The following is a 22,509-nucleotide window of genomic DNA, read 5'->3' on the forward strand; positions in this document are numbered from 1 at the left end:
ATTAAGGTTTTTTAAATTTATCCATATCTGAAGTAATTTCCTTAATAATTTCGAGCTTTTTGATTAAAATATCTTGTGATTTCAAAAATACATTATTTTATCGAACTCTTTTATTTTAATTTGTTGTTTACAGGAAAAAGTAAATACCATACCATAAAAAGAAATAATTATTTACCAATTCGATATCGATAATTTATTTTAAATTTTAAGAAAATTTAATTCTCAATATTTGAGAAAATTACCGCAGCATAGTGGTTTAAGATATGGTCCTACAACAGTTTCATTATGTATAGTGTCTAACTACTATTTGACGCAAGCTTAGAACATATGTGTTTAACTTGTTGCAGCTGTTGTTCACCATTCAACTTTTAGTTAATATAAAAACTATCTAAAAACAATTTGAACTGTGCACGTTTATGTTAAATAAAGAGAAGTGATTTAACAAACATCCGTAACACTATTTTATATATTTTTCATATCTGTTATTATAATCCTGCCATTTATTATTATCCCTCTATATATTTATTTACACATTTATATTATAACTTTTTATTGTATTAATGTTAACGTTTACTGCAATACGGGACACTTTCATATACCTTGAAGTTCACGTTGAACCTTGAAGTTCACGTTGTTAGGTTCTGCATAAGTTCTGTAAGTTTTTATGCAGCAATCGAACATGCACTGCAAAAGCTTTTGGTGTTGAGGTAAATTAAATTTTTTCTCAACGTCAGTATCCACATTTTTTGGTTTATTTTTTCACCATTGTAGTTTTATTTGCTTATGTATTCATGTTTTTTTGTTTGTTTACTGACTGCACATACTTTCATGCTCATTAGAATAAATTTATAGCTTAATTGCAAAATTATTTCGTCAAAAAACAAACACATTTTCAGGGATATATATGCATCAATACTTTCATACAATTACTATTTTGCCAATTTAATATATTTTTTTTTGCGCGAAAACTACAGTTCTGTACTTAGAAATGTATTTAGTTTATCTCAACACCAATAAATAGTTAAAACTATTTTACACTGCATGTAGCGTGAACGTGCGGAATACTAGGTGAAAAAACAAAACTACTTCGATAATGAGGTTTTACATTTTATCGTTGTATTCCACGCTTTCACTTACTCAGGCTTTCTGCGGCGAAGTTCTTACATAACAGTCTTGAGTTATCCACGAAGTTTTTGCAGAACCAATGTAACGTGATCGCGCGGAATACTACGTCAATGAGAAAAACGTCAATTAAAAGGTTTTGTATTTTTTCGTAGCATTCTGCGCGTTAATCAACAATCATAACAATCTCAGTTATCCACTAAGTTCATGCAGAACGTAATAACGTGACTTATCGTGATAGTAACATATCTCTAATGAGGCACTTAAATTCCTTTACAGAAAAGTGTAAGAAATGTTTGCGAAGAAATAACGAAAATGGGTGGAAAAGCATATTGGTACATTTGTGATGTAACATCTGAAAGTGATGTGAAGAGAACAGCAGAAGCTGTTGAAAATGATGTTGGAGCTGTTACGATTTTAATAAACAATGCTGGAATTATGCAAAATCGACCAATGATGGAGCTGGACTCAGTAAGGATAAAGCAAACCATGGAGATCAATGTCTTATCTCATTTTTGGGTAAGTTAAATTGATATTTGATTCAGTTTGAAAATTTCAGTAAACATAGCAAGTTTTCAAAGAAAAAAAAAGGATCCACTATAAATAACTTTTGATCTAATGGATGGTGTTTCTACACTAGGAAGTGCTGCTGCATTTTCTTAACTGCTCATATTGTTACTATATCAGTTATATTTTGAGACCATTTATCTCATCGTATGAGTGTTCACTGTGTTGAGTGTTCACTGTACTGAGTGTTCACTGTTCACTGTGTTGAGTGTGATCTCTGTTTTGAATTATAATTCGCAAAATAAATTTAGTCTCGCTCATCAAACAAAATGCTTACACTTTATCTATAAATGTAACACTATACGTCTGCACGGTGCACTCTGCTTGAAATAAGAGTAAATTGTAATAAACAAGCCAAAAGATGTCCAAATCAGGACTGCCATAAAAGCGATGAAAAGCCTTATAAATATGACAACCATGTCGCCTTTTTTTAAACAATATATCTATAAATAGCTAAGACAAATTTTCGCTACAAACTCGCCGGCATTACTTAATAATATTAATATCTCATGAAATGCAACAGAATTGATCCCAGAAATTATGTAATTCCTTTATTGAAAACAAAATTATCCGTTTGAAAATACCGGTAAATTTTCTGACCTATGACAAAGGACTCGAGATTTGTTTTTGCTTACATTTGTATTGAAAATATTACCCATATTTTCGTCGCAGCTCTTTTTAAATTTCTATTTTTAATTGGACAATCATAACCTTTAATTAGGAATTTCTTATTAAAGTTTTTGAAATCAAAGACTGTTAAGCTTTAGGATCCATTTTCTTTCTCGCGTTAACAAAAAACTTAACTTCCTTAACTTATGAATGCTCAAAATATTCTTGTTTGTATCAATCAAAATATTATTGCCATCTTTTATAGGAATATTGTCGCTACAGTATTTCTACAAAAGTGTGGATTTATAAAAAAACTAAATCAAATAAATAAAGCACTTTTTGATTTTGGTTATATAATTTAAATTTATAGCGTTAGAGTGATTAATAATAAACTATTGATACATCTTATATACAGCTTTAGAATTAACTTTTATAATTTAGTAAATAAAAATATCAATGTTGGATTATGAAACATTTATAACTGATTACAAAACTATAACTAGAATTAAACGAAAGACTAATGAGATGTCTGATTATCATAATATTTATGTAAAATTGTTTAAAAAGTTAATACTTATAGCCGTTCTTTGATAATTATCAATTTGATAATTCTCAAGGACTTACTCTTCTTTATAGAATATATATTTGATTATTATAAATAGCAAAGTAATTAAGTCCAGCTGCAGTTCAATCATTTGGAATCATTTGTTTAGATCTATGTGGTTCTATCTTTAGTAACCTGAGGAAAAATCAAACTTTAGTTTAGGAACGAGCGAGGCAGAAGTGCTTAAAGAAAAAAAACCAGCTATATTTTACAGTTGAAAAGTCAGTATGATGCTTAGCCCTGATTTCTTCATACAAGGAAGTTTAAAGCTTTAAAAGGTTTAAAGTTTAAACCTTTTAAAGCTTTAAACTTCATGTCAATGAAGTTTAAAACTTTAAAAGGTTTGAGTGACCAACATTAAATTACAAACGGAAAATAATGTTTTTGAACACCCTACGCCAAAAAAATATAACAATAAATTTGAAACATGTGACAGTTATTTAAATCTTATGTGAAGCAATTGCACAAAATTTCGTAATCCTAGCTTAAATATTTATGGGTATATGAACATTTTTATGCAGAAAACTATTTTTTTGTCATAACTTTAAAAAAAAAATCAGTAAAATTAAACAGAATTTTCAGCGCAATTTAAAATTAATTGCAAATATTTTGTTTTAAACTTAGAAAAAAAATATAGAAAACTGTGCAATATATAAGTTACTAAAGTAGTAATTTTATACTATGCATGGGCTGAAAAAAAAGTATTACTTTGTCATAATTTTGTAATGAATCGTATTTGGCAAATATTGAAAATAGTTCAATTAGGAAGAAGCCTATATAAAACGAACACCGGTGTCCGATCAGCTGCTAAGGGTTAATTTTATCAAAACTATTACCTAAGTACTGAGCTTTTTAGTGTTACCATAAAGCCAGAAATAGGGTAAGTTCTTTGTTATTTCAACATCAACAGCTAGATTTTCCTTGGAGAAGCATAAAATTTCTAGAGCATAGTTAAGAAATCACTGTATTACATGCAATAAACCCTTTAAAAATTCACATTTCCTTTCCGTATTGTTATATTTCGATTCAAATTAGAATTTTTTTTATAGAGTTATGGTCTTCAATAAGGAAGAAAAAGCTTTAGTTTGCCAAATAAATGATTAGTAACATAGCATTCAAACACTCCTCATTAAATTTTATTTGTCTTTCTGTTGAACGATGTCATTTTACAACATAAAAAATTATCCTTATTATGTTTTAAGAAATATTGGCTTAAAATTAAACGATCTTTCATGATTTCCTTTAAAACTGAGCAATAAAAATAATCTGTACAAATTTCTGCTCCAGTTAGGGTAAATTTTATGTAAAGAGACTTTGTGACAAGCAGTTAGATAGGAATTTCTCTTTGGTTATGAAATTAAATTTTTTTAAAAATGAATGTTTGTACGATAAAAATTGAAACAAATCACCAAAATTTTCAGAAACGATCTAGAAAAATACGTTCGCTTGAATAATTCGTATTACTTTTTAATTAGGGGATAGGTTTAGTTTTTTATCAATGAAAAGATTGAAATTTGATAAATAAATAATGCACTGACAATGGAATACACTGATTACAGCACAAAGTGTGATCCCAGTTAATTCGAAGTCACATTTTGTTTTCAACCAGGAAGTTAGAAAAAAAAAACATTTCAAAAATCTGTCTGCAAAAATAAGCTAAATTTTTTTTTATTCCCTTAGAATATAAGCATTTTTGATAATAAATGCAATGAAATAAAATAAAATAAAGCACATTTATGCAGCTGGACACTGTCCAGTTCATTTTTGCATATTAGTAATTGATAAAATTAAACATTGTCGACCAACACATAAAGGACACAGTTAAAATACACATGTAGATGAGCAAAATAAAACAAGCAAACAAAATTAATAACTTTGCATCTAATGATCGGATTTTCTCATACTGAAATTCAATCTTTATAGTTCGGGAGCCTAACCTTAAATGGCCTAATTAATTAATGTAGACGATATTTTAAGTTATGAAAGCAGACACAACAACGCAATTTTTCTGAATAAAAAAGCATTTTTTTTCGACGCTCAAAATTTAGAGGGATGGTATGGATCCAATACAATACGGGGGAAAGTTTTGGCCCCTAAATCTTGATTACAATTTTTGCGCACTTAGCTTCCTCAGGGAAGTCATATTTTTAAATTTCCATTTATACAGAACTATTCTAGCGGTTTCGATCAAATTTTGAATTTTACCATTTAAATTCACGCAAATTAAATTGACATGAAAAATGTGCACACATAACAATTCAATTTTTTTAATAATTATTAGACTGAATAAGAAAAATTGAAAAATTCTTTGCTATAAATTATCTTTGGATCAGCTAGTCTTATAATTGTGTGCAAAATATTTTCGATTCACTTCATTAGTTCCGGATAAATAGCAAAAGAGAACGAAAGTAAAATTAAGAATGTGAATTACAATGCACCAATTAACATCGTGGCTCAGGGGACAGAACGTTCGCCATCCAGCGAGGTGACCCAGATTCGAATCCCAGCTGCGTCTGATTGATACGAATTCTGCTCTCGGCTCGCACCGACCAAAGTGCTGAAGTAAAAATATCCTCAGTCTTAGACGGATCATGGGTCGGGCTAACCGTGGGAGGTTTTTTTTCTCCATGTAAAGCAAGTGCATGATGGTTCTATCAAAAATTCCACCACGAAGGCAACTTTGTCCCAATGCTTGATCCAGAAGTTCCTTTTGATTCAGGGTTGAGTTCAAAATTACAAGGCTACTACATTGATAGTTGTAAACTCAAAAGTGGGGTCGGCTGTTCAGCGCCGGTTGCAGAATAAAATAAAAGGCCTACACAGCCTGAATTATTTGGGCTATATTTTTCAGATTGCGACTTATTTGGAGAGTCGAATTACCGAATCCGTCGAAAGAAAATGTATGTTTATTAAAAAAAAGGTATATTTTTGAGTCTGATTTCATAGTTTAAAAGGTTGTCTGTATAAATTGATTAGCATATTTAAAGTTCGATCATCACATCAGTATCAAGAAGTCTTTGTGCGTGAAATTTTTAGTATTGCTGATGCTGCAGGATGATTTAAAGAGCATTTTTCTTTTTCTCTCTAGAGAATACTGTTTTATTTTCTCTTTACAGACGATACGAACTTTTTTGCCGAGCATGGAGAAAAATAACAGAGGCCATATTGTTGCTATTGCATCAGGGGCTGGTTTAGTGGGGCACATCAACCAAGTTGATTATTCGTATGTATTACGTAAAGTCCCTTTTCCGTTCTATACAGGATTTTATATTAATGCAATAATTCTCTGAAATTTTCAGAGCTTCGAAGCATGCTGTAGTTGGTTTGATGGAAGCGCTCATGGCAGAATTACGGCAGAAAAACAGCAATATCAAAATGACGACAGTTTGCCCTTTGACTGTCGCGACTGGAATGAATCAATACCCAACAACAAAGTAAGTTATCACTATTATATATGGACGAGTTCCTTGACATGATATCAATGGAGCGCATTTCTAATTTCGTCAACTTTTTAATTTAAAATAATCATTTGGCTGTCGAATTTTTGAAAAATTAAGTTCATATTAAATAAATAACTCCAAGAAACAGAAGTGGTAAAATATTTCTTGATTCACCATTTATCAAGACTTCTTGAAAATTAGTGCCTGTTTTTTGAGCGCTTGAAACATGCTGACTGTTATTTCATATTTACATATTTTTTAAGAGAATGAAGCTTTCAATCAGGTAATTTAGCTCATAGTATCTATAAGATGCCATGCTTTATTTATATTAATTATTATATTTAATGATAAAAATTTTATAACCGTTCTAAAACAATTATGTCGCAAAAACAAAATAGAACAGAAGAGATATTAAATATTAAATTCATGACATAACTATAATAATAGTATTTAATTTATGATTCCCAGAAACTTAGGAAACGTTCTTATTATAACTGTTACGACTGCTTTGACTAAAATTCTTCAATCCGATTCTCCATTTTCTGAAGCATATTTTATCCGAATTTTCATTTTCATGAAAAGTTGCTATGAAAATACGGTTGATGTGGTTGTGTAAAATAATTTGCATTAAAATTAAAAGTTTGTTTCCAAAACATTTTATTTAACGTAAAAACGTTCGTTAAGAAATATGAATAAAAACATGAATAAAAACTAGAAAACTAGAAAATGAATAAAAACCAGAGGCTCCACTCTTCTCTTAAGATTAAAAAAAATCAATTTAAGAACACTAGGAGGTGAACATTTTAGAGCGTTTTCAGGGAACCCACCTTATCATTTATAATTCTAAAATAGTAACGCCATAAAACACAATAAGTATGCATTTAAAAAATACTCAAAGTAAACTGCATAATAAAATGTATTAGGACCAATTTTTATAAATATTTTCCGACAGTATGTAGGAAGATTTTTTTTTATTAAATCTTATATTATTGATTCAATAAAGGTATTCTTAAGGAAAATTTAGTTAAACATGAATTTAAGTGTAATTAAATCAAGCTGCGATCATGAACAAATGAACATAATTTAAACAATGCCGTGCTGAAAGCTATGTTTGATAAGTTTCATTTTCCATATTTGCTTTTAAATTTTATTAAGTTTTCCTTGATAAATATAGTTTTCGCTGAGATTATTTATTGTTCTAAACATAAGGAAAACATTGCAATTCGATTTGCATACAATTTAGTATGATTATTTGAAGGTAATAGCTTAAACAAACCATTAATTATCATTTTTTATAGTCCTTAAACAAATATGATAACAAAAAAATCAGAACGCCTGAGTTAGTTTTGATCTTATGATAGGGCTTTCACGTACTAACATGTAATCTTGGTGTGATATTCGTGGCTCAAGGATTTGACATTAAATATGTTTAATTAGTCAGGGCCGACGACATTTTGAAATACAAAATCAACCCCAAAAACTATTAATTTTTTTAATAAAATATCTTTTTTTTGTGAACTTTCTAAAAAAATTGTGTGACTTTCTAAAAAAATTTAGTGTAACCTTAACCGCGAGAAAATGATCCCAGTTGCTTAGTGTGGGGATCGGTCGAAAGTTTGACCCCCTTAATGTTAATTTCAATTTTTGGGTATTTTGCCAGATCTCTAACACTCTATTCTATTTTCGAATATGAAACCATTTTTTTCCAGAAATAATTCCATGCAAAAATCTATTTTAACAAATATTTATTTGATTTTAGTATTAAGCTTAAAAATAATAGAAAAATTTTTCAACTGTAAGGCATTCAAATTTTTGTATCATTTTAAATTATGTAATTATAAATAACAAAGCAAGAAGAGAAAGGAATGAAATCGATAGAATAGTTTCTGAGCAATAACGCTTTACAAACGCTCGTTTTTTACCCTTCTATTCTATTTTTTGTAGTCATTTAAATAAGTTTTGTAAAATATAAGTGAAGTAATAAATTTAAAATAGGTGCAATAGTCTTATATAAGTGTAAAAGTAGCGCACTAAGGAGATGTATTGAAAAATATATCCCCACTTCATGCGCAATTTTTTTAATTAGTCATCAATATTTTTAGATATTTTCTCCTGATATTTGTTTTTAGGCATTGCTTTTCTTTTTAAGATAAATTTTCAAAAAAAAAAAAAAAAAAAAACTTAGTTTTCTTTGACTTTTTAAAACAAAATATTGATTAAACTGATAAATTAAAAATAAACATTTCAGGTGTAGTTGGTTGATGCCTATTATAACCACGGAAGATGCAGCAAATCAAATTGTGGATGCTATAAGAAGAGAAGAATTTCTTGTGACTATACCACGCTCCTTATTAACAGGAATCAAATTGATAAGGTAGAAAATATTACTTTTTCTGAGGTGGTTTTACTATATAGTTGTGGTCTGGAGAAACAGTTTAAGAACCTTAAGATTTAAGATTTTGTGAAAATGATGAAACATTTCTCAGTTCGTCTTAAGATACTGATTTTGTATTATTATTAATGTAAATTTTAAAGTTATGAAATGTTTACTTTTCGTGAAATTCTGAAAATTTGCGTCCATTTCTAACTTCTTTTTTTTCCACATATGTATGTTTCTTCATTTTATTTTAGAAGGTTAGGAACCAGAAAATATCAAACTTTATAATAAGATTAAAATTTTTCAAGATTGTTCGAATATCATTGAAGAACAAATTATATTTTGTTTTCTGCTGCAAGAGATTTTTTGTGAAACAGGTCTTGGATAAATTTTCATCTCATTTCAAATCTGCTATCGGTTTCCTTCTCTTCTTTTTTATTAAATGATAATTTTACTCCATTTTTTGGCGAAATGAACAAGTTTGAGAAAGCTTTATACGTAATCACATAAATATTGTGAGAAGCTTACAACTTGATGTGCAGAAATACTTGTTGTTATTTATGATACTTGCCAATCATCAACCCTTCTGGAAATCAAGAGATTTTTTAAGGCAGAGGGTGCGTTTCTTGTTTTCTTCAGTGGAGCTATCTATGACCAAGTATAAGACTTCATCCACACACACGTCACAGCCCTTTTTACAAGGAGAGCCCGCTTATACTCCATTCATCCACAAATCGAAATTTTGACCTGAAATAAAGAACAATCGATTTCCAATTCAGTACCCCCAGAGTTATTGATTCGTTATGAGAACTTGGAGGATTTTGTGGACTTCGCAGATTTATCGGAAACAAGTCACCGTTTAATACATTCGAATTTTTCTGCCGTCGGGATTATTACTCCCATTATCATGAACACGAGTCCAACGTCCTACCAACCTGGCTATCCTGGCTCAAAAAATACTTCATCTTGCTTAACTTAGGCACATCATCAGGAATAAAACTGAACAGGAATCCATGCCTCGAAATGTCATTATACGCTGCTAGGGGCGCTTCTCTATAATAAACTGTTTCTTTGTGCGCTTCTGATCAGGTCATAGTACGGATGCGCTCCTAACTGTGTACGAGGAGACATTTCCTTGCATGGGTTCTTATGCAATTTTAAATCTGAGTTTGTCGCAACATTTATGTGACCCCTTGTTTCATATAATATTTTTAAATATGTACGATGCTCAAAATAAAAAAACGGACCACTCTGAATTACTAATGATCTAATCCTCACGTTCTAGGACTCATTCTTAATTTAAATGAGTAACTTCAAATATGCGAATTAGTTAGTGCACACGCTATATTAAGTTACGAAATCAGTCACAAAAAAGTACTTTTTTCTAAATAAAAATAGCTTTTTTTCTACAGATTCGGACTTTTGACCCTTAGAACATGGAGGTCGCCGCAGTCTAGGAAATATAATAGATTGGCCAGGAGAGCTGTCCAAAATTTTGATCCCTTAATCTTAATTTTACTTTTTATGTATTTATTCATATCTTCAGAAATGTTTAAGAGAATTGAAACATTTTTGCACATAATTATAAAGTTTATTTATCCAAAGATAATACCATTCAGAAAATAATTTTGAGAATATAATTATCATTTCTTACTATACTATTTAATATATAGTCGAAAAATTTTTGAATTGTAAGGTATACCATTTCTTAATTCATAATTTTGAATGGCAAAATACAAAATGTGAGCAAAATCGATCGAATAGTTCCTGATAAATCGAATTTTTAAAATACGACTTTTTTGAAACTTGATTTCTTTGGATCTATTAAACCGATTTCGCTTTTATTTTGTATTTTGTGATGCAAAATTACATTCTTCATAATGATGTTGGCAATTTTTCATTGATGTAATTGATTTAAGAATTGTAACAGAATTTTTTCGATTTATATTAAATAAAATAATAAAAAATGATAAATAAATATTAAAGGCTATTTTTTGTATGGAATTATCTTTGGAAAAATTAATTTTATAATTGTGTGCAGTAAATTTTCAATTTGCTTAAAAAGTTCTCGAGATATGGCGAAATAAACAAAAAGTAAGATTAACATTAAGGGGTTAAAACTTTGGACCGCTCTCCTAACCAAACTATTGGGACTATATTTTCTTAATTTCGGCTAGACCTTAAATTTTGGACTCATAAATCTGAATCTATCGAAAAAAAGGTATGTTTATTTAGAGAAAGTGCGTTTTTGTGTCTGATTTTGTAACTTAAAATATCGCCTGCCCTAATTAATTAGCATATTTGAGGTCACCCCCTCGAATCATTAAGATTGACTCTTATAACGCGAAAATCCGATGATTAGATTAAAAGTTATTTAGGGTGTATTTTAAACATAGCCTTTCAACACATATTTTAAACTATAATTGCTAAATATTTAATGTTTAAAAATTTTCAATTAGTTTTTATTAATTAAAAAGTTGCTTTAAAATAGTAATAAAAATGGGTGATATTTTAAAGTCTCAATGCTTGGGTATTAGATTTGATTAATTTAGGATAATTTTTTTTTTAATTTTGAATTTAATCATTTTTATTAATATAAAATTAATTTTCGCAATAATTTTATGGCAATTTTTTAAGCAATATACAGATTAATGTAAGCGCTGGCCTGGTGGCCGAGCGATTAGCGTGCCGCACTGCGAAGCCAGGGTTCGAATCCCGCTCTAGGCATGGATGTTTCTCTCTCTTGAGTTGTCCTCTTTTGTATGTGATGTGTGAAAGTGGCCCACCCTATGAACGGGTTTGCGGCAGTGTGGCGTGGGCAATGTTACTCGCCTCCGTGACTTTGGTTCACAGGTGCCCACTGGGTAACGCGAAATGAGTAACACTTCTAGCATCTTCTAAGGCGAAACGAATAAAGTTCACTGCTTGCCATTCGAAAAAAAAAGATTAAAGTAAGTAGTAATATAGTACATAGTTTAAAGTAGGTAGTAATATAGTATATAGTTTAAAGTAATTAGTTTTAATTAGTAATATAGTTGATCATTTTTCCATAAAGATAATAATCAAATCTTCAAATTTTAGAATTTTTAGAAAAATGACAATAATAATTGTTGTTTGAAAGGTTATGCTCACTGTTGTTGAATATGGTTAATAGTAAAAAAGAAACACTTAATAATAATGAAGAGTAAATCTAATAGAAAAAACGATAATTAAAAGATAAAGCAAGAAACAAGCATGTTTCGTATTATTTTGTCGCTTATAAATCAATTGTTTTTCATTTGTCTATTGCTTTTTTTTTTATAAATATAATAGAATAATACTTAACCTTGATTTTGCACATTAAGAATTTAGAGCAAAGTTTATAATTGCAAAATATCTGTAATGTATAAGAATAAAATGAATTTTTTTAAGTGTACTATATTTTAAAGTTTGTTTTTATTATATTTTACTATTGTTATAGAGTCTTACCTCGGGCTGTCCTCTGCTACGTGATGGATTTCTCAGAATACTGTAAAGTGCCCAACACCGATACATCCACATTACCTCCAATGAACAATGAACAATTCACATAACAATATTACACTTACTAATGAGACGTCCATGAGTGTTGATGGTGTTACATAAATAAATATTTGAAGTATAAAGAGCTACTAAAGTTGTGAATTAAGTACCGAAACTTCAAGTGTACAATAAAAATGGTGTTGCTCAAATGTATCTCAATTTTCAGTCACATTTAAAAATACTAATTAGATAACATAATTCTCCAGTATTAGTTTCAAGTAATTAATATAATTATAGTACTTCACTTGAGAAATTAATAAAACCTCACAAATTAGATTCCCTCTGTAGAGTATCAATATTGGGATGGTATGTCTTCGGATCATCCTCAAGGATGTTTCCCAAACCATCACCAAAAAGCCCATTGTGCAGCTCTATTGTGACCAAAATAGAGTACCTTCCTGCCTACTATTTTAATTATTTTTAAGTTTACCCTCCTGCTCACTAGCCAACACTTGGAATTACTTGCTCAGTTCTTCTCACATCACTTCACACTTTCATTTTCCTTCGCGGAATGGAAAAATAGATGTGGATCAGATAAATACCTAGTGGGTAAAATATAAAAGGGTATATTTACCCGGTAAATACGAAAAATCGGGGTATATATAGTTTTTAGTCATTTTCTTTCCAACATTTCATTCAAGGTTTGTCAGTATTTTTGCCTCTAGCATTTGACACCTACTAAAAACCATACGAGACTGACTTATTTCCTTTCTGATTTCCTTTGCTGGTGGGGAGGGTAGAATTTACTGCGCATGCTCTGGAGTATTAACTCTTCGAAATTATTCTCCTTCTTCATAAGAAATCTTTTGAAATAGAAATGATGATGCCAATTACAAATTTCAGTTTTAAATATAAACTTTACTTAAATATCTCAGTTAAGTTCTAAATTGAATAGATATTTTTAAGAATAATATTGTTATGCTCTGATTATAGCGTTATAAATTTTTATAGCGTTATACAAATTATTGAATCTAAGCACATTAAAATTTTTAAACGATAGTATAAAGAGAAAAGAAAATGTGACCTATTAAGGAAATATTACTGAATGCATTTAAACTTTAATGTTATAAATTTGTATTTTTGCATAATTAAGTACATCAACAAAATTGTAATAAAACTATAAATACTTGTTTTGACATGTATGTCTTTATTTTCATTTTGCAGATTATACAGTTGTTTATTGATTAATCATAATGGCTATTCAGAAAGAAATAAATGTCGTAGTTTATTCTTTAAAATAATGTTTCTTATAAAAATTGAAAAAAATGCATTTATCAACAAGTTTAGCTTTATTAAAAAAATGTGGAAATGTTTAATTCTTTAAAAAGCTAGATAGTTTTCTTTTTTTTTAAAAAAAAAATTCATGAATGCTTATTTTGATTTATATGTGTCGTTATTTTAATTTGTTAGATTTTATTTCTGTTGATTGATTAATCATTTAATTGCGTAAAAGTGCCAAACTAAACACTATTTTCAGAATTCGCCTCTAAAGAGGATTCTTTTTTTTTTTTTTTTTAATTATTGCTCATCAAAAAGAATCAACGTGCTTAACATTATGGAAATTTGAAGAGGCAAGCTCCAGAATATTACGTTCTCAAATTGTAAAAGATGTGAAATAATTCATCTACGTTCGGATTTATCGTGTGTTTCAAAAGAGAGAAATTTTTCGCCATATTAATGTCAAAACGAAGTTCTTCACTTGCCCAAGTGGGCGTAACCGGGATACGTCACATTTCACCAACACCTAGGATTTTATTCCAGTGGGCGTTACTCTATTCAGCAAAACGTGGAATTAGTGGTAGAGAAGTATTTTTTTTGGACAAAATATAAACTTTTAAAACGTTCTTTCCAAAAAAAGTACTACACTTTTCCAAAAAAAGCAGATTCGTCTGATTATCTTTTTTCTATTCCGATAGTTCCGAACGAGGAACGGGCTCTCTATTTATTCTACATTTCTATTCTTTTATGTTATTAACAAAGTTGATAGATAGTGAAGTTTTACATAAACTGTTTGCTCTAGTTATAGGCTTTATACAAATGCATCTGACCTGAAATGGATGCTTATTGAAAATAAAATGCATGTTTTCTTAAAAATATAAAGAAATTTAAAACGATAAAGTTTGATACAAAATAATTAAAAAAATGTTTGTTTCTACAAGCAAATCGGTTTTTTTTATTAATGTTACTTATTGCTATTTTAATACCACTTTCTTTTTATGTCCATTCTTTAAAATTTTTAAAAGAAATCTTTGAAGCTCAGTTTAACATATAAATGAGCATAATATCCGAAAATTAATAACGACTATATCAACTGAATTCTTATAAGTTATAGCGTATTGCTTATTTTTTCGCCAAATATCGTATTGCTTATCTTTTCGCCATAAATCGTATTGCTTATTTTTTCTCATGGAATTTTAGAAAAGTGTTTTTTTTCTGACTTTTATAATTATTTTTAAACAATAGGGACCCGGTGAATATTTCTTTCCTCTCAAATCTACGGGAAATCTTAGCTGCTCTAGTGCAACGTACCCTCCTGCCTACACAATTTTATTTATTTTAAAGTCCACCTGCCTGCTCGCTAGCCAATACTTGGAATTATTTGCTCAAATCTTTTCCTCTTATTTTCCTTCACCAACCTCCAGTGTGACGTAAAAATAGCAGCGGACTGAAATTTGGCAATTCTGTTCAACTTAACATGGAAATAATTGAAAATTATTAAGCAGCAAAAATTTTTAATATCTTTGAAAAATCTTACAAATATAAAGATCTGTTTTGTTATTATTTTAGTAATCAGGATTTAAAAATCTCAATTTTTTTTCCTCCATCCAATTAAAAATGTGAATATTGCTCAGTAGAACTGCATCCCTTTATTTCTGAAATAAAATATTTAAAAATTGATAGAATTTTAGCATTTCAAAAATAAATTTCTTTTCTTAGTCAAGTAGTTTCATTTCGTGTTATATCATAAGTTGTATTTGTAGAAAATATTATTAAGAGTTACAAACAGAAAATTTGCAAGGGAGTAAAATATTCTCAAATAACTGAAGCTAAAAAACTTTATCAATTAGAATTTGCATGTTCAATTGAATGAATTTTTCTTTTTAGTATATAACAAATTAACTGTTGTCAATTTAAGCAAAACTTATTTGGTCTCAGAAGTATAATAATTTTGTAAAACTCAAAAGCAAAAGCTTATCCTAGAATTTCCAATACAATTCTTAAATATCTGTATCGTTAGGGATTATGGGTATTGACCTGGGTATTAATTAATAAAAACTCGCATATTTTACATCAATAGACGGAATATCGAACAAGAGACAGAAGATAAAGATATTTTATATCCATCGTTGAAAAGCAGACCCGATTTTTCGGGTATACAACTACTAATGTTAAACTCCGTAGCTATGTAATTTTGAACCCAATACAGAAGACAAGAGAACTCCTGGATCAAGTATTGGGTGAAATTTACCTTCGTGGAGCACTTTTTAATAGAAGTAACCCACGTTTGCGGTACAGGGAGAGGAAAACCACGAAAAACTCGCATAGTTAACTTGGCGGCAAGAGGACTCTAACCTATGATCCGTCTAGCACTGAGGATATTTTACATCAGCAGTGTGATCGGTGTGAGCTGAGTGCAGAATTTGTATCGACCAGCCATCACTGGTATTTGAACCCGGCTAACATCATTGGAAGGTGAACGCTCTATCCCTTGAGCCATCAAGGCTCAAATAAAGATATTTTATTTTATAACTGTCGTTGAACAGTAGACCGAATTGAGGATTTATGGCTACTAATGTTCAACTCCGTAGCCTTGTAATTTTATACGTAATCCAGAAGACAAGGGAACTCCTGGATCATGTATTGGGAGAAATTTGTGTTCGTGGATGGTTTTCTGATGGAACTAACCCACATTCGCTTTGCGTGGAGAGGAAAAATCACATAAACTTTCCACTGTTAGCCTGACGGCAAGGGGACTTTAACTCATGATACGTCTACCACGGAGGATGAACTACGTCAGCATTGTGATCGGTGCTAGCCAGATGCGGAATTCGTATCGACCAGCCATTGCTGGGATTCGAAACAGGTTCAACTCATTGTAAGGCAAACACTCTATCCCCTGAGCCATCACGATGTTTTTTTTATATTTTTTATATTTTTTATTTCACTTTATATCCGTCTTTGAACTGTCGATCCAATTTTGGGTTTACGACTACTAATGTTCAATTCCGTAGCCTTGTAATTTTGTACCAATCCAGAAGACAAGGAAACTTCTGGATCAATACCCCCAGAGGTATTGACTTGTTATGGGAACATGGAAGACTTTGCAACTCGACAGATTTATCATGCACCAGTCACCATTTACTAGACGGGGAGTCTTCGGTCGGCGGGGATCGAACACACGAACTCTTGGATATGGGTCTAGTGTATTACCAACCAGGTTATTCCGGCCTCCATCGCGGTGTTGAAGATAATCGACATTCGTTTTAGGTGTATTGTTCATTTTCAGTTCATCTGTAAATGATCATAGTTCGACTTCTAATAGTTTTCGCTGAACTAATTTACGAAGCATAAAATAAATAAAACTTTAAAAAAAAAAAAAAAAAAATTAGAGTTTTCTATACATCTTTTTACATGAAAAAAAAAAGATCTTTAAGTTCATGTTAAATCTGTGTACTACATTGTACAAAATAAAAAGTGGATATACTAATTAACTTTTGATCGAATGAACTCAACATTAAAGCGTACTAGTATAATGAACTAGGATTCAATATTAAAGAGTCGAGAGCCTTAAATATGCCAATAATTAAGTGCCGACGATAGTTATTAACATAATTAAGGCTTCTGACAATGATACAAAGACGTACGTTTTTTGAATAAACGTACTTGTTTTTTCTTCCTATAACGGATTCCGATTCTTGACTCTTAAAATATGTGGGATAGTCGTCATAATATGGTCCTAAACGTTTGATCGAAAACTTTTTTAGGGGATCGGAAAAATTTTAAAATTCATTCATTCATTTTTCACTCCTGTTGGTACCCATTCCTTGCTTGTTTTGATGGTTAAAAATCAAAATCTGACCAAATAAAGGTATGTTTATTTAATTGAACGTGGCAGATTTTAGTACGCTAAAATTTAATTTAATCATTACATTAAAAACAATTGTTTTCTCTCTTTTATTTTATCTCTCTTGTATATATATACATATATATATATACATATATATATCATGTTAGAGTTGGAAAGCTTTCTTTGTTAAAGTAAATCTATCTATATTTCACGTAGGAAAAGATATATTAAAAAAAAACCCCTCTTTATTTACTAGTTTGCTTAAATTATACCTGAAAACGAAATTTTTTTGCGAATTTTATTAAGAAAATATACATTATAAATATTTAAACAGTTGAAATATTCTTTTTAAAGAAAATAATGTAACAATTTCTCATAAGATTAGAGAACATGTATATTGATTAGTTAAAAGCACTTAGTTGCTTGATTAGTCCCATTATTAAATTTTATCTTGAAAGCTATTTTCTGAAAGTAATAGTTATCAGGATTTTAAATGAGAAAACATGTATTCAATAGTGAAAAAATTTAAATAAAGGAGAAAAAAAATGTAAAAAATAACATCAGATGAAAGTAAAAGCTGTAAACACAGTGATAAGTATCAATATATGTACTTAAAATCCATCAATAACTTTATTAGTTTCTTTTCTTCCTTGCACGCCATGTTCGTAAAGAAGCATTTTTTAAAATTTATCGAGTAAATAAGTAAGTGCAGAAGCGTCACTAACGCATTTTAACTGCTATTTCCATTTCGGAAGGGCTACTTAGAGGAAATCGTTAAAGTCACTTCGAATGGGTAAATAGTATTGTTAGACTTGTCACAATCAATATGTGAAAGGCACGTCGGAAATTGTGTTTGAGTTGCAGGAAATGTTTTTATGGAGCTCAATGAAATTATTAAATTCAGTGATTGACTCTGTCATCGGGTCTTTTATTTTCTTATTAAAAAGTAGGATGCCAATTTGTCATTTTTGGTTGTTTTTATATTTGAATTGTGTCTTTATTGAAGTATTTCTTATAAGATCTACTAAAAGGTGAGGAAAATAATATTTGTTTGCTTATATTGCACTGGCTGGATGATATTTGGAAAGCTAAAATTTTTTTTAAATAATTGATATTGACATTTAATGATAACTAAAATAATAATCTTAAATGAACTTGAATTATGAAAAAAAGTTTTTTTTAAATGAAAGTTCTGAAATCATTTAGTTAAATTTACGTGTTACACTAAAATTGATTGTTAATATTTAGCCAAATTTTTTTTAATTTAGATATAATTTCTATTTGAACTATCAAAATCACAACTGTAATTTTTTACTACTACATTCACATAAGACGTTTATTTAAAAGGAACTATAAATTTTAATATCCTGAAGTGAATTATGTATTGAATATACATATTAAAAATACAAATAAAAATAAATTAATGTAATAAAATATATACTTAAATGCATTAAAACAAATAATATTTATTTTAAATTCAAATTTCTTTAAATGACTTATGTATTTAAATTTTGTGTTAAAATACGTTAAAATAAATTAGAATAAGTTAATAAATTTGTTAAAATGTTTGAATAAATAATATATATATTGAACTAAATAATACGAATTATACATTCAATTATTTAAATAACTTTAAAAGAATCACACATTTAAATTACATATAAAATTAGATGTATAAATATATTAAAATGCATGACACAATGGATTTATTTAAATTTCTAGTAAATGTTATTCAAATGCAAAGTTAATGTAAAATAAATTCAATATTTAAATGCCTTCAAACAAATTTGAATTTTAGTAAGTTTTAAACTTGATAATCTTTTTCGTTTTAATATCGTTATGTCATTAAATTATCGCAGTATTTTTTAATAATTAAACTTTGAGTATGATAAGCGGTATGTAATGTTTTAATTGTATTTTAAAAGATTAAAACAAATGCTTTGATTAGTTTTAAGCTTTTTAAAGTTAATAAACTGTTAAATAAACTTAACTTCTGTTAAATAAACTTAAAATATATTATTAGCTTCATTGTGTGGTAGAGCTAAATTTAAATAAATCTAAGTTGAAGGATGATAATGAACGTATTATCGGTGGTCAATAATTATTAAAAATTAAAATATTTAATTGATATTTTTAATTCATGTGCTTGTTTTTTATGCACTAATTGCTGACTTAATTATTGATTGCAAAAAAAAACTTTGCTTCTTTGTGCTCATTCTAATCACTATCATTTCTGTTCGTGCACTTTCTATCTGTGGTCAATAAGTATTAAAAATATAAATAGTTAATTGAAATAAGTAATTTGAATGTTCAGTTTGTATGGTTTTGATTGCTGTTGTTTGTATTAAGTTTGTCATTTAAGTTAGTAATTTTTGTTTAGTTTGTATGATTGTATATTTAGTGAATTTGGAAAGTAGACATTCTATTATGAATATATCACGTACTCGGCAACTACATTGTAATCAGATAAATTTAGACATAATTATATTACCTGATTATTACCCGGATCCGGCTAACGATTTCTGTACTTGGTGAAATTCAACAGGTCTGTGTAACCGGTACAAGTGAAAGAAAAATAACCATCGAGTCTGGGTACCCAAGCATTTATAACAGGGTCTGGATATCCAGAACCGAGTACTGAACTTCGCTAGCCGGATCCGGGTAGTAATCAGCTAATGTAAATTTGGTTATACCTGGATAGCAAATTTTAGTACTCCGTTTTGGCTATCCAGATCCGGTTATTAATTTTCCTTAGCTTGAACCAATTACACAGACTCGCCCAATTTCACTCGGTATTCATGGTCAGATAAACATTTATTCATGCTTGATAGACCATTTTAAGTTTTAGAGTAAATTAAAAACTATTCACGGAAACAGTTCCTTCGATCAATTTCTGAATTATTATATCATTCTAGCTGAAACTGATAGTACAAATAACGAAAACAAATTTCCTTCCATTTCTAACTGATGAAAGGATTATGATTGCTAAATTCATCACAGCCAGGTATACAGGGTTCATCAAGACACATTAAGACCCTCACTTTTTTCCTTTTTTCTAGTGTAAAAATGCTGTATCGAAACTAATTAAAGTTTATTTAAGTGAAGAAATTACAAAACTAAAAATGCACGTTATGTTATGTTTGTGGATGGCAAATAGTGGATAGAGAAAAAAATAGAGAGCTGGTACAGTACAGCTGGTACAGTACCAAACTAGAGATCTGATGCGAAAGATCTGATACGAAAGCATATGCGAAATTTAAAAGCATATTAATAGTGCGATTGACGCTGAAGATTAAAAAGCAGCAAGTTTTTTTTGTTTGATTTACTTTCACTTGGCGCAAATGAAAACATATTTTTTTTCTAAATAAATACCTTTTTTAATCTTTTTTAGGTTTTCTACAGTATCCAAAACTTAAAATTTGTCTTTTTATTTATGGCTTTGTAATGTAAGCTGGTTTCAATAATGGTTAATTTCGGACCATTTTAAGTGATATATTATATTTATTTATCATTATTTATACTTCAGATTTGAGTTTTCTGCATATAATATTGAATTTTAATGGGAAGCTAGAGACATGTTGTGATTAATAGACCTTGTTGCAGCATCTTTTGCTTCTGTTCTTATTTTTAGATGTTTATGTATGCTGTTACTGTCTATAATCTGCCATTGGAAATAAAAAAGATATTGAATTTTTTACAAATAATATTTTTTATAGTTAGGGCTACAGAATTTTTTTTTGTCAATTTCGGTTTTGGACTCAAATTAAAACTTTCAATTAAAAATTTCCTGAAGCAAAAAAAAGTTGCAAATGTTTTTTAATTTTAAATCAAAATAAATTAATTATCGAAAATGATTGACATTTGAAATAACACAAAGCAGTAATATGTTTATGGCATATTGTTTCATACATGTCCGTATCTGTAATCAATTATCAGAAATCGTGCTACAAAGCTATCGGTTTGTAACTTGTACTTCCTCATTTATATTTATTTTACCTAATACTTTTTGTATTGAACATTATACAAGCATGAATTAAATACTAGATTCGCCATTTTTAAATACACAGCGTGATGTTATCCTAATATATATATATATATATAAACAAAATTTCAGATGTGCGTGTTTTCAGAAGAGTAAGGCTTGTAAGTTTTTCTAGTAAAGGCGCACTTGTTTACACGGACGTAAATATTTGTATTTATCTTATTTAATGGATTGTTATACAATGACAAACCTTTCTAGTAAACATTTATTAGAAAGATGGAAAAAATGTTTGTCATAACAAAAGCAAACAATTGTAAGATTAATGTGTTTTTATTTTATGTTTTTGTTTGAGGTAATCGTATCACAAAAAGTTGTGCGTCGAAAATTATATCTATTATTATAATGTGATTTACAAAAGTGTAAATCATAAATCATTTTCGAAGAGATGTTTACTACAATTTCTTTACCTGCTTAAAAACCAATACTTTAATTTCTTCATAGAAAAAATAGTATTTCTTTGTTTAAATACAGAAAAGCTTATTTTAATTATCAAATTACTGACCACAAGATCAGTAATGAAATTTCTATCATATCAAACTTACTAAATTCGAACTTAGTATCTACCCTTTATTTTCCCCAAAATTTATGAAATTGAATAATAAGATTTTAAGGCAATTCTAAGGGATAAAAAAATCATAATGGAAAATTTTCCCTCCACTTATATTCAGGAAAGAAAGAAACTTTCCATCTTATTAACATTTATAATATTTTTATTCTGTTATAATAAATTTCCCAAAACTTTTCGTTTTATAAACAAATAGAAAAGTGATAGTCGCAGTTGGTGCATCTTTTCCGGAATTTCTATATTCTGTTTACAAGTTTATTTTTTTATTATTTTTTAAAATCTTATCAAGAAAAGTAGTAGACACGTGACGATGAAAATGGTTGCTTTTAAAAATGATAGAGAGCATTTCATCCAAAGTTTTCTTTTTAAAAGTTTTATTAAAGTAGTATAAAGATTATAATTAAAGCATGAACTCTTAATGCACAAAACAAAATTGAAGATAGAAATTAAAATTAAGGTGAGGCGCAGTTGTCATGGAGAGTTGAAGTTATTATTTTATATTTTGTTATTTGGTATTTTGAATTTTATTTGAAATTTTATTGTTTACTTTTGGT

General features: G+C 28.9%; 2 protein-coding genes across 6 annotated transcripts in view; both read left to right on the top strand.

Annotated features, from left to right (window-relative positions):
- Positions 1-13,416, top strand: part of LOC107447068 (short-chain dehydrogenase/reductase family 16C member 6) — a 35,105-nt gene extending 21,689 nt beyond the window's left edge. For both annotated transcript variants that reach the window (XM_087167700.1, XM_087167699.1), the window contains exons 2-6: positions 1,402-1,641; positions 6,019-6,125; positions 6,202-6,336; positions 8,591-8,716; positions 12,180-13,416. In XM_087167700.1, the coding sequence (XP_087023826.1) occupies positions 1,402-1,641; positions 6,019-6,125; positions 6,202-6,336; positions 8,591-8,716; positions 12,180-12,291 (720 nt within the window). In that variant the 3' untranslated portion in view covers positions 12,292-13,416. The remainder of the gene's footprint in view (positions 1-1,401; positions 1,642-6,018; positions 6,126-6,201; positions 6,337-8,590; positions 8,717-12,179) is intronic.
- Positions 13,417-17,893: 4,477 nt separating this feature from the next.
- LOC107447053 (glycine receptor subunit alpha-2) overlaps positions 17,894-22,509 on the top strand; it is a 31,832-nt gene continuing 27,216 nt past the window's right edge. Inside the window, exon 1 of one of the 4 annotated variants that reach the window (XM_071183568.2) lies at positions 17,894-18,379. In XM_071183568.2, the coding sequence (XP_071039669.2) occupies positions 18,216-18,379 (164 nt within the window). In that variant the 5' untranslated portion in view covers positions 17,894-18,215. The remainder of the gene's footprint in view (positions 18,380-22,509) is intronic. The other 3 variants (XM_071183569.2, XM_071183567.2, XM_071183570.2) reach the window with 3 other exon arrangements.

The sequence above is a fragment of the Parasteatoda tepidariorum genome, chromosome 7 (assembly GCF_982258835.1).
Source record: "Parasteatoda tepidariorum strain Cologne lab strain chromosome 7, Ptep-v5.0, whole genome shotgun sequence".
Lineage (NCBI taxonomy): Eukaryota > Metazoa > Arthropoda > Arachnida > Araneae > Theridiidae > Parasteatoda > Parasteatoda tepidariorum.